Below are 12780 nucleotides of genomic sequence, written 5' to 3' on the forward strand. Positions count from 1 at the left end.
AATGCCAGCAAATAATCTAAATTCCTTGTCATGTGTAGCGTATCCTTCCTATTCCAAGTACTTATCATTCTGTTTATCCTCACACAAGTCTGGGGATGAGAAAGGCTGCTGAAGGGCTGGTCCAGAGCTACCCAGTTCCGATGAATGGTTGCATGGGGATTTGCACCTTGGTCTCTTGCATGTGGCTCATGGATTTTAAACCTCTAAGAGAGTGGGAAATTTGTTGCCCTCGAAATGGTTTGACTTTCTTCATCCAAGGCATCTCTCGGGGAGCTTTCTAAAACCAACCCGCCAAGGAAGGAGGCAGGAGCTGCCATAGCCGGGCGCTCTCTTCGCATTAGTAACTGCCACGGTTGGACAGAGCCGTTTGGATTACTGCCACGCTGAGCCCCCGCTGGGAGCAAAGGGCTCCTCTGCCGCCTGCAAGGTCCTAGAATTGTGCACGTCCCTTTACAGGTGCTTCGCGGATGAGGAGGAAGGGGAGCTTCTTGTTCCCACTCCCCACCATTTACCTTTGTGGCCAACATCTTTCCCTCCAGCACGTCCATCCTTCGGCACCCCCCTCGCCCACGGGGCTCTGGGGCCACGGCACTTGCCCTGTCCAGCTCAGAAAGCCGCAGCACAACGCCGCCGCTCCCTGCCCGCCAGCCGTGCAACAAAGCGGCGTGGCCCCGCCCTCCTTAATGACGCTTCTGCTGAAGCACCTCCGGGGGCGGGGCTTGGTTGCTCGCAGAGGGGCTGGCTGGCGACTAGGCCCTTCGTGGAGGCGGTCGCTGAAAGGAGCAAGGAGAGGTGCGTGTTCGCTCCGAGGATTGCTCAGGGGCTCGCGGGGAGAGCTCGCCGCCGCCGCCGCCACCTCTTTCTGGGCCGGGGTGGAGCGGAGCAGGGAGCACAGCGGTATCTAAATGAAGTCCCTCTAACGCCGAGTTTTTCGGCGGAGCCGCCCACAGTATTGTTTGGACAGCCCCGCGGGGATCCCCTCGAAGACTCAAAGCGCGGGTACCACGGTGGTAATGTAGGGAATTGGGCTGCGCAGCTTCTCCTCCAGAGAGCCGCCAGTAACTGCTCCTTAGGCCATCCAACAGTGGCAAAGCCGTCCCCCCTTTGGGATCGTTTCAGCAACCCACAAACCGGTCCTGTGGCAGCCGTCTCCCTCCGCCTTCGGTAGTTCTGGCCAGCGCGTCTACTTGCGTACCGCTCGTGTTTGGACTTTGCCCGCAATTCCGTGCCGTGTACACAATTGCCCAGGACATCATCATCTGTGTCTCTGGCAAACGGCTCGGGTCTAATGGGAGTGGGGCTGACTTCTGGGTAAACTTGCTTAGCCTTTAAGCCAGGAATAGCGTGTGGCCTTGGGAAAACGATTGTGGAAGTAATATTCTTGGGACAGTCCTGACTTCCCTTGGGAAGGAGCAGGGCATGGGGCCCCATGGATGGTGGCCACATCCATTATTTTTTTCACAGGAGCCAGGTTGCACTTTTTCCGTTGGGAATGAGTCACAGCGAACTTTGTGGCATTTACTTAGTACTCAGTGTTTTTCAGTGCTTGGAGAGTTCAAATGCTTCTCCAGGGCTAGTAATGACATTTTGCTGCCTGAGATAAAGAGTTAGATGCTTTCAACTCATGTCCAAAAGCTGACAGGACTGACAAATTTCAACACTGGTGGCAGGGCAGGGTCTTCCCCTACATCATAGTACAGAGGCTAGTTTAGGGGGTGAAGGACAGGTCCTGTAGCTTTCCCACAGTTCTGTGCTCCTATGCCTGGGCTCTGCTGTGCTCCCCACAGCACTTGCTGCCACAGGCAGGCGCCTCATTCTGCCTAATGGCCTGTGCTCCATCGAAGAGAGCAGAGCTTGTTTAGAATCACCTTGTGCAGCCTTTTCCAACCAGAAGTACTGCAACTCCCATCTTGCCCAGCCACGTGGTATATTCATAGCACAGGGGTCTTAGTTGTGATAGTGCAGCTGCTTTGAATAAACATGCAGGGGGATCAGAATGACCCTGGGGCGAATCTGCCTGACTCTCCCATCTCTTCTTATCTCCTTCTGTCAGCTGCTGAGCTCAGCTATGCAGGGACTATGGCAGAGTTAATCATAGAAGCATAGAGACTAGTCTGACCCCTGGGTCTAGCTGGCTATGCTCATGACATGCCTACCAATCTCTCTGTTACAAACGCCCGAGTTAAGAACAACCCTTACTTACAAATGAGCAAACCTGGAAGTGCTACCTTGTACTCAAGTGGCAAGCAGGCAACTGTGGGCGACAGGTGGCAGGCTGCAAGGAGGCAAGAAGAAAGGGAAGAATAGGAAGGGAAGGAAGAAGGGAATGAAGGGGAGAGGGGAAAAGAAACAAACAGCAAAGCAGGAACTAGTTCTGTAGCAGAACTACAGTAGCTTTTCATACTCATGGAAAACTAGTGTATCCAAACCAGTGTGTTTCAGTTCACATGGAGTCACTGTAGTTACATGTAGTTACTTTATTATTACTGTATTATTAACATTATTAAATACTGTATTTTGTTTAAAATGCTTTAGTGTATAGGCAAGTATATGCTTTTTATATATGTAATCTGACTTACTTACAAATTCAGCTTAGATATAATCTCAGGAACAGAACTTGTTTTTAACCTGGGAACCAGGTGTAGCTAGTAGAATATTTATTAAAGATTACTAACAATGCAGTCCTGGATTACTTAGAAGTAAGTCCTACTGAGTTCAATGGGACATACTTCCAGGTAAGTATCACAACCTAAAATGTCTTGAAGGCCTCCACTAATTCCTAGGCCAGTTTTGGTATATAATTCCCTCACCCTCATGATCAGTGCAGGTCAGTACTCTCATGTAGCACAAAAAGAGTTTCTAAAGCAATTGTGGCTAATTGTTCTGTAGGTTAAGGCCATATGTTTTGCAGAGGGGGAAGAGAAGATAAAAGATAACCATATTAATCTTCTGCAAAAAGGCTCTGTGTTTCTATTTCACAAATGTACAAGATACCCTATTTAAACTGATTTTCTTCCTTTATTGTTTCATTTATGGTAATAGTGCTAAGTTGAGTTGAGACTTGCCTTAAATTCCCTTCCAGAAGTTGCTTGGACTACTTGTCCTGTTTTTCTGTGAATTTCTGGCACTCTCTGCAGAACTCTCAGGATGGTCCATGTACCCTTTTCATTCTCTGCAACAACCAGCATGCTGTGAACATTGAAAATGTGTGACTGTACTAATGAAACAATTCATTTGGCTGTTTTTGGGATGTCTTTTGGTTTCACTACCTTCTCCTCACTTCTTGTTTCCCTTCACCCATTTCTAGGTCCCTTGGTACAAATATGTCAACAGAAGGGGAGCCAAGTGCTCTTATCAGAGTCATTCAGCTTTTTATCCTCTCCACCACATGGGGAATGCAGATATGGGTGACTTTTATTGCAGGTATGTTTGGAGGGGAGGGGAGTTTGGATTAAGAAAAGCAAAAGCAAAGACTAGGTTTTATTTAAGGAAATGTCAGGGAACAGGAGAGAAGCGCTCTTTTGTGATGAACTGAGGTTGGCAGTCTTGGTGTCTTTTAGGTGTTCTGGGCTACAGTCTCCATAATTTGTGGTTATTGGACATGCTGACTGGAGCTAGTGGGAGTTGTAGTCCAAAACACATGAGAAGAATCAGGTTGCCTACCCTTTCTTCTTGCACTGCTGCAGTTAGCTGTTGGAAGGCCTAGATCAATGATGGCGAATTTTTTAGAGACCGAGTGCCCAAACTGCAACCCAAAACCTGCTTATTTATTGCAAAGTGTCAACATTGCAATAAAACCTGAATACTGAAGTTTTAGTTTAAAAAAAACAACTAAATACAATGCTGCAGATTCAAATATGCCAGGAGACAGCACAACATTAAAAGAATTTCAGTTTTAATTAGAACATCTCTTTGCTAAATCTTAGATATTAAATTTCAATTTTTCATAAGAAAACTCAAAGCTAAAATCTTGTGTTAATAAAAATGAATGTATTAAAACTCACAGCCAGTCCAAGCAAATCTCTCTATCTCTCTATCTATCTTTGGCAGCGCACTGACTGGCCATGCAAAAGCTCGGGCGAGTTGTGGCTAATGAGTTGCGGCTTGTGGTGTGATTGCCTGGCGCTGCTACTCCTTTCCGAGCATGCACATGGCCCCTATGTGCACTGTTATCTGATGCTCGGCTGCTGGGGTGATGCTGGGGCAACTTGGCTTGCATGCTGACAGAGAGGGCTTTTTGTGCCCACTGCGGCACGTGTGCCATAGGTTCGCCACCACTGGCCTAGATCCTAACCACTGAGATTTATATAAAACCCAGAGGTCTGAACTCCATGATGGTCCAACCCCATAAAATCTTGCTTCTTTTCAAAAATAAATGAGTTAATGTGTTGTAAATCTGTCACCCCCTTCTCTGTTTTAGGATTTGTTCTTTTCCGGAGTGTGAGCAGGCACACCTTTGGTCTGGTTCAAAGCAAATTGTTTCCCTTCTATTTCTATACCCTGCTGGGCTGCACTTTCCTGAATCTTGCCATCTTTGCTTCATACCATCCATGGGAACTTCTTAATACTATGGAAACTGTCCAAGTAAGTACCAAGCAATGATGTAAAGTTGTGCAGCTTTTGAGCAGGCGGGTGGTTGTGGGCAGGAAGTGCTCCTTTACATTGGCATCCTAGGGAATTTTTCAGCTTGTCACAAAATCAAAGGTTGCTTCCAGGTAGAAAATTCCCAGTGTTAATAACCATAAGGCATTGTGCCGCTATTATGCCTTTTTCTCCTTAACAGATTTTCTGCATTATTAAAAAAAAAAGTTTGAAGCACCATTAGGAAAATATGGGAGGGTTATAAGTGGGAGATGGCATTGTCTGGACTGTTCTGTAAAATTCTGCAAATGAGACAAGGTTATGACGCTATAAAAGTTTTGTCTAGAAGGTCAAATCATCAGCTCCTCTGTAATTGAAAACCATTAGCCCATCTGATCCCAGGAATATTTCGTCCTGACTGCAGGAGCTTCTAGATGAGACTTTTGCTCTGGATGGCCAAATAGTGGTTTTCCCACTATTGTTTGCATTTTTTCTTAGCTGCTGTATAACACCATGGGGTGAAGAAGATTTCATTTTAGGCTTGTTCACTTAGAGCAACTTTTAGGCTCTCATTTGTCTGAATAGGATGCCAGATTCACAACTGCAAATTGGAGGTGGCATAAGTTTTTACTGCCCTAATGTGGAGGCCTCCAAACATGGAGGCACCCAAGGAGGATGCTGAAAGATAATCAGATATGTCCAAACTGGGTAGGTCCCTAAATATTTTCTTTCTGAGCATGATGATGAGGCTTGAAAGAGTTCACCATGAGTCACAGAAGCCAAGATTGGTGCTTTTCACTCTTGATACAATTTTGCCTAGGACCACATGTGGCTAGGAGGCCGCTGCAGGAGAGGCAAGGGCCAGGGCATGGCCGCCTACCACCATCAGGAAGAGATGGTGGTAGGTGATTGTCGTTGGGGGCTCACTACTGAGGGGCACTGACCACCCCGACCTTGAGGCAAGGGAGGTCTGCTGCCTGTCGGGCGCACGCATCTGGCATGTGAAGGATAGAGTGGAGCATCTTGTTCATTCTGGGGGTCACCAGCCACTTCTGGTGATCCATATGGGGACCAATGACATAGCCTGGCAGGGTGTGGTCAGGATCACGAGGGACGAGGATTTGCGCCAGGCAGGGAAAAGGAGGGTCGCTGAGGTGAATGACTGGCTTAGGGTGTGGTGCCAGAAGGAACGCTTCGGGTTCCTCTACTATGGCACCCAGTTTCTTGCCAATGGACTTCTGGCAAGGGACAGAAGGGGCCGAAAGGACTCCTGTGAAGAGGGGGCTGATATCAGGGAAGATGGGAGGATGGAGGAGGATGGAGATTCCAAAGAAAGGAAGCTGTGGGAAAGAGTTGAGGTGCATGTACACCAATGCTAGGAGCCTGGGTAATAAGCAGGAAGAGCTTGAAACTCTCCTGGGATTAGGAGGGTATGACCTGGTGGGGATCACGGAAACTTGGTGGGATGAAAGGCAAGACTGAAATATAAACACAGAAGGATATCACCTGTTTAGAAAGGACAGGAAGGGAAAGAGGGGTGGGGGCATAGCTTTATATGTTGGGGAAGGGATAGGATGCAGTGAGATAGGATGCAGCACAGATAGAGGCAGTCTGAGTGAAACTGAGGGGTTTTGACAGGGAAAGGGGCCTGAGTGGGGGTAAGTTATCACCCTCCAGGTCAACTTGAGACCCTGGATGATGTCCTGACAGATCAGATTCTAAGGATATCTTGGGGGAGGGACACAGTAATTATGGGAGATTTCAGTCTCCTGGATATTAGTTGGGAGATTCACTCAGTGGTGACAGCCAGGTCATGTTGCTTCCTAGATGCTATAGAGGGAGGGTTTTTCACACAGAGGGTCCGAGAGGCAACATGGGGGGGACATCCTTGACTTGGTTTTGACCAACAGGGAGGAGCTGATAGATGAGGTACAGATTAGGGGAGCTCTGGATGTGAGTGATCACTCCATCCTTTGCTTTGACATCAAGGGACTGGGGACGTGCAGCAGGTCGAGCACTAGAAGCTGGGAAGAGGGCCAACTTTGGCCAACTGAAGGCCACACTGGGGAAAGTCTCCTGGGATAGGTTACTGGAAGGCAAGCAAGTTGAGGAGGGGTGGATGGCACTCAAATGGGAGGTTTTGGAGCCGCAAACCTTGATGATACCTCTAGTTAGTGAGGTGGGGGATGAAGGAGAGTGCCGCAATGGATGTGAAAGGAGGTGGTTAGAAGGACTAGATGCAAGAGGAACCTCCATAGGAAATGGGTACTGGGGAAAATAGACAAAAGAGTATACTGGGGGGAGGAGGCCCGTTACAGAAGGATTCTTCCCAAGGCTAAGGCTGATTATGAGCTGAGACAAAGAATATCAAGAGCAACAAAAAGGGCTTCTATCAGCATGTAAATAGCAAGAGGTAGGGGAGACAGATAGTGGGACCACTAAATAAGGAGGAAGGGGATCCAGTGACTGATGCGAGGGAACAGGCACGGATGCTAACTGACTATTTTGCCTCTGTGTTCTCCCCAAAGCAGGATGGGGGAGATCTGCATAGGAGATTAGATGAGGCCGGGGACTTTGGGACACAAATTAGAGTCACCCCCGTAGAAGTCGAGGGGCTCCTCAGGGCACTGGACATTACAAAGGTACCGGGCTCTTGACGGGTTACACCCAAGAGTACTTCAAGAGTTGGGCCCCTTGTTACAGGTAGGATATAGCCAGGTTAGCGTCAGTGCAGTGTAGGGCCACAAGGTTGGTGGTTGGTTTGCAGGGAAAGCCATATGAAGCAAGACTGAGGGAACTGGGTCTCTTCAGCCTGGAGAAGAGGAGACTCAGAGGGGATCTGTTGGTGACATACAGGTATGTGAGGGGGTGTCACACAGAGATGGGTAGAGACCTGTTCTCCCCTGCAGAGGAAGGCAGGACATGCTCCAATGGAGCAAAGCTCAGGGAACCAAGGTTCAATTTAGATGCCAGGAAGTACTTCCTGACAGTTAGTACTCCGAGGGTATGGAATGGGAATGGAGTGGACTTCCATGGGAGGTGTTTGAGGCCCCATTGGTGAGAGTATTCAAGGATAGGCTAGACATGCACATGGTGGGCATGTTGTGAGCGGAGCCTGACTCACTCTTTTTCTATGTTACCTATCAGAAAGTCCATTTTACTTAACTCAGTTGTTTTCATTTATGAGTTCACACTAATAGGACTGCACTCTTTTCCAAGCTGTGCAACCTTGTTTGGTATGGAATCCGTATGTCTCCCCAACTCCCTTCTCTTCTTCCAGCCTTCATTGCTGCACTTCCAGAGAATAAAGCATTATACAGCAGAATAACATGCAACATACTTCTTAGGTACATAAGATCCCTGCTGAATCAAACCAAGGTTCTGTCAAGTCCAGCATTCTCTTCACAGACTGGCCAACTGGTCTGTGGGGAACCTGCAAATGGGAGACAAGTACAGCAACAGAATGCAGCTCATGTTCCCATGTACAGTGGTACCTTGGCTCACAAACTTAATCCATTCCAGGACTCTGGTTGTGACCCAAATTGGTCGTGAGCCAAGTTAAATTTCCCCATAAGGTTCAATGTAAATAAAGTTAATCTGTTCTGTAACTATTTTTTTTAATCAGAAAAATGTGAAGCAAAGTGACAACAACAAAGATCATGGCCATTCCCCACCCCACCCCCCAGGACGACTGTGATCACACCCAGGTGCGCTGGGGGGGGAGGCGGGTGCGATCGTGCTGAAGGGGAGATGGCCGAGATTGCGGTTGCACTCTTGCAGGAAAGACGGGTGCAATCACGGGTGTGCTTGTGCAGGAAAGATGGGAGCGATTTTGGCCATCTCCCCACTCCCTACTCAATTGCGGTCACCACCCAATATGGAGTTCACGACCTGAGTCAAAATTTTTGTGAAATTTTTGTTTGTAACCCGATTTGGTCATGAACTGAGGCATTTGTTAGCTGAGGTACCACTGTAACTGGTTGCAGAGGCACATTTTATCACAGAAAAGTGCTGCTTATGATCTGTTTTTCTAGTTTCTCCTATTATCACCATTCCCACTCACTGTATGCATTGCTTCCAGTCTAGCCTGCATCAATTCGTCCATAGTTGGTCTTTTAGCCTCCTTGTTTAAAACAGCCTTCTAGTGTAGACATGAATATGACATCTATCTTATTATTGACCTGTTTCATCTGCTCTGAGAGCATTTACAATACATAAATAATTGCCCCTCTCATAACTCATGTCTTAATTGTCAGAAACACAAAATAGCAGAGGCCTAAGGTGATTGGGGAGTGTTTGCATCTCTTGATGTCAGAGGGACTGAGGAGAAGGGCTCCAGTTTGGATTGCCTCAGGAGGACTGCTTTTTGTTGAAAATCTTTCTGTAGGGTAGTGCTCTTGAACAGGTAGAAATGCACAGCATTCATAAGGTTTAATGGGGTCAGATCTCCTAGAGCACAGAAGTAATTGGAAGGCTAGCAATATGAAGCATGGGACTTTTCACCTTGTATTCCAAAGCTAGTCAAGGAAAAGTTGGTTTGACATTAGCCTCCATACCTGCTTCTTAATCCTGAGTGTGTCAGCACTAGAGAAACCTATCCAGATTGGCTATGGCTTCATTGGCAGCTGGTCAGGTGTCTAAATGCAGGCCATCATGTTTTGGCCCAGGAGGTAGGGTTATTTGATCAACCAGGTAGGATTAACGGTAGCTGGAAAAGACAGTACAAAATTAAATTTCTTCTAACCCCACTGGCTGCCAAAACAGCCCAGATCCTGACACAAAATCACCTCCTGCTCTTCTCTCCTCCCCCCAAAAATGATCAGGGGATTGGAAACAAAGCTGTATGAGGAGCAATTGAAAAAACTGGACATGTTTAATCATAAGAAGTGAAGACTGAGGGGAGATAAGATAGCACTTTTCAAATGTTTGAAAGGCTGTCACACTGAGGAGGGCCAGGATCTTTCCTTGATCACCCATGGTCGGCCATCTGAGATAGATGGTGTGTCTTGGAGTCCTCTACTAACAAAGGGGTTGGATCTAATGACCATCTGTCCCCTTCCAACTCTATTATTCCATGATTCTATGATCCCAAAGTATAGGACATGGTTATGAAAACTAGGTTTCAGGTGTCTGATTTTCAGCTTCCAACATGCTTAACTTGCGCTGAAAGAATGAGCTGTGCAGAAAAACCTACCAGAAGGAATATTTTTTTGAATCTGTGCTAAGGCATGGGGTTTTTGGATGTATATTAGGGTTATGGGTGTGGCCTGGGCTAGGGTTAGGGTTACGAAAATTAGGTCGCACCTGTATTTTCGGCTAGCATTGTGCTTCCCTCATGCTGAAAGAATAAGCTGTGCAGATAATCTTCCAAAAAGGATACTTTTTTTAAATTCATGCTGAGGCGTGGAGATTTCGGCCCAATATTAGGATTAGGGTTAAGGCCTGGGCTAGGCTTAGGCTTAGGCTTATGAAAACTAAGTTTCAGGTTTTGTATTTTCAACTTCCATCATGCTTCCCTGGTGCTGAAACCATGAGCTGCACAGAAAAAACTACCAAATGAGAATTTTTTGAATCTGTGCTGAGGCATGGGGCTTTCAACCCAAAATTAGGGTTGGGGTTCTGGCCTGGGCTAGGGTTAAGGTTACGAAAACTAGGTTCCAGATGTTGTATGTTTGGCTTCCATCGTGCTTACCTTGCACTGAAAGAATGACCGGCGCAGAATAACCTACCAAAAGGAATATTGCTTGAACTCATGCTGAGACATGGGGCTTTTGGCCGAATATTAAGTTTAGGATTGAAGCCTGAGGCTAGGGTTACGGTTACGAAAAGGAGGTTCCAGGTGTTGTATTTTTTTTACTCACATCATGCTTCCCTTGCGCTCAAAGAATGTGCTGTGCAGAAAAACCTCCAAAAAGGAGACTTTTTTTAATTCATGCTGAGGCATGGGGTTTTTGGCCCAATATTAGGGTTTGAATTGATGCCTGGGCTAGGATCAGGGTTACAAAAACGACTGTATTTCCCCGAAAATAAGCCCTAACCAGAAAATAAGCCCTAGCATGATTTTTCAGGGTGCTCATAATATAAACCCTACCCCCAAAATAAGCCCCAGTCAAGATTGTCAGCCAAATGGATGGAGAAACACAGTAGCACATCCATTGCAACACATGACTGATGTATCAGATTAGAAAATAATATTAATATATAATTAAATATAAATAAATAATATTATTGACATTAATACTTAAAATAAACAATAATATAAATTAAATATTTGTAAATGCCCATATGGGCGCCTTTGAACAAGAAGTAAACACCTATGTAAACAGATGAACTCGAGACTTATTTCAAATGACCAATCAGAGTACAGACACAATGCATGAATAATGTGTACTCTTGATAATGAACAGATCTGTTTCACAATTCAGTACATGGTGTGCTGTAACGGATGTACTTAATACACTTGTGTGTTGCCACTCCTGTCTCGTAAGTCTTCAATTAACACTTGATTTAATGGTAGGTTTAAAGGGAATAATATTTTGATCCCTAGACAAGATGAGTGCAAAAACAAAGAGCTATTTCGTAGAGTACAAGAAAAGAATCATGGAGGACTCTCAGGGCAAGAATCTTACGACTTTCATAAGAAAAAACAAAATATCACCTGACAATAAGCCCTAATGCGTCTTGTGGAGCAAAAATTAATATAAGACCCAGTCTTATTTTTGGGGAAATACAGTAGGTTCCAGGTGTTCTATTTTTGGCTTCCATTGTGCTTGCCTTGCACTGAAAGAATGAGGTATGCTGAAAATCCTTCAAAACGGAGACTTTTTCGAATTCATGCTGAGGCATTGGGCTTTCAACCCAGTATTAGGGTTGAAGCCTGGGCTAGGAATAATGGGCTCATTACAGAAAGCCAGATTCTTGCTGAAAACCTCCTGACTGAGCTGTATAGCAATGGAACCAATTGCCTAGGGTGGTTATGGATTCTTTCAGAATGGGGGCTGTCAAGAGGCAGTTGCACAGCCATCTGTCAAGGATGCTTTCACTGGCTTCTCAGTGCATCCTCAAGGATGCATTGAGCAGAGGATTGGACTTTACGGCTTTATAGGCACCTTGAAATTCCATTATTCTATGGTTCTATGAAACCCAAATAAGTAGGAATGTTTTGCTTTTTTACATCTGGATTCTACAAATGAACCCTGTACTTTGTGTCTTCTTTGCAGATTATTTTTTTTTTCACTGGACTTCTCTTGGCTGCTGCCAATGCCTTCTGGTTCTCTCAAGTCACTACCAAGACCATGTTCAAGATGCAGGAGATTGAAAGGGAGCATGGACTTGGGAACGAAATGGGATTTTCAGGCCAGCGGGAGGCTTATCAGCTTTTGAAGGAGAAGGATGCCAAGTATCGAAGCCTGCGCCTGAAGTTCTTCAAGTTTCATGGCCTGTCCTCTCTATGCAATGTGGCTTGTGTGATCTGTACTGGTGTGAATCTGGCATGTATAGCACTGCATCTGGACAGCCTGTAAGCCTGCTTCTTTTCTCTGCTCACATCTTTCCCATTTCTGCTGCATGATTCATTTTCTAAGGCAGAAAAACTATGAGCTTTTTCCTGAAGCACTAATTACAGCCTGTATTTTGGACTATATTGCTCAATGGTGTGGAAAAGGAGCTTGGCAGTTACAGGAACAACTGATTGCATTTGAAATAACTAGATTTTCCCCACCCTGGCTTATCACCACTTGAAGAATAAGATTGCTTAATCTGTGAACAAACAAGGGATAGAATATAGAAACATAGAGACAGAGCATGTCAGAAGGGGCCTCCCGGGCCATCTAGTCTGATCCCCGGCTCCAGCCGGCTCCGCTCATGACATGCCCACCATGTGCATGTCTAGCCTATCTTTGAACACCCTCATCAATGGGGCCCCAAACACCTCCCGTGGAAGCCCATTCCAGACCCTCGGGGTCCTAACTGTCAAGAAGTGCTTCCTGGCATCTAAATGGTACCTTGGTTCCCTGAACTTTGCTCCGTTGGAGCGTGTCCTGCCTTCCTCTGCAGGGGAGAACAGGTCTCTACCCACCTCTGTGTGACATCCCCTCACATACCTGTATGTCGCTAACAGATCCCCTCAGAGTCTGCTCTTCTCCAGGCTGAAGAGACCCAGTTCCCTCAGTCTCGCCTCATACGGCATCCCCTGCGAAC

General features: G+C 46.2%; 2 protein-coding genes across 8 annotated transcripts in view; one reads left to right on the top strand and one right to left on the bottom strand.

Annotated features, from left to right (window-relative positions):
* Nucleotides 1-12780, bottom strand: part of CCDC159 (coiled-coil domain containing 159) — a 55050-nt gene that overhangs the window by 25147 nt on the left and 17123 nt on the right. The window contains exon 1 of one of the 5 annotated variants that reach the window (XM_044443381.1): nucleotides 513-631. The exons of the other annotated variants lie outside the window; for them this stretch is intronic. Within the exon in view, the coding sequence (XP_044299316.1) occupies nucleotides 513-548 (36 nt within the window). The 5' untranslated portion in view covers nucleotides 549-631. Of the gene's footprint in view, nucleotides 1-512; nucleotides 632-12780 lie in introns of those variants that run through there. 5 annotated transcript variants of the gene reach the window in all.
* Nucleotides 708-12223, top strand: TMEM205 (transmembrane protein 205). Of its 3 annotated transcripts, none has more exons than XM_044443389.1 (4): nucleotides 708-792; nucleotides 3308-3423; nucleotides 4421-4584; nucleotides 11802-12223. In XM_044443389.1, exons 2-4 carry the CDS (start codon nucleotides 3324-3326, stop codon nucleotides 12102-12104), a joined length of 567 nt encoding a protein of 188 aa, XP_044299324.1. In that variant the 5' UTR covers nucleotides 708-792; nucleotides 3308-3323; the 3' UTR covers nucleotides 12105-12223. The 3 variants fall into 3 exon arrangements, with proteins under 3 accessions (XP_044299324.1, XP_044299325.1, XP_044299323.1); XM_044443390.1 differs by lacking the exon at nucleotides 708-792 and adding an exon at nucleotides 916-1164; XM_044443388.1 differs by lacking the exon at nucleotides 708-792 and adding an exon at nucleotides 1274-1311.

The sequence above is a fragment of the Varanus komodoensis genome, unplaced genomic scaffold (assembly GCF_004798865.1).
Source record: "Varanus komodoensis strain SLA01 unplaced genomic scaffold, ASM479886v1 scaffold42, whole genome shotgun sequence".
Taxonomy (NCBI): domain Eukaryota; kingdom Metazoa; phylum Chordata; class Lepidosauria; order Squamata; family Varanidae; genus Varanus; species Varanus komodoensis.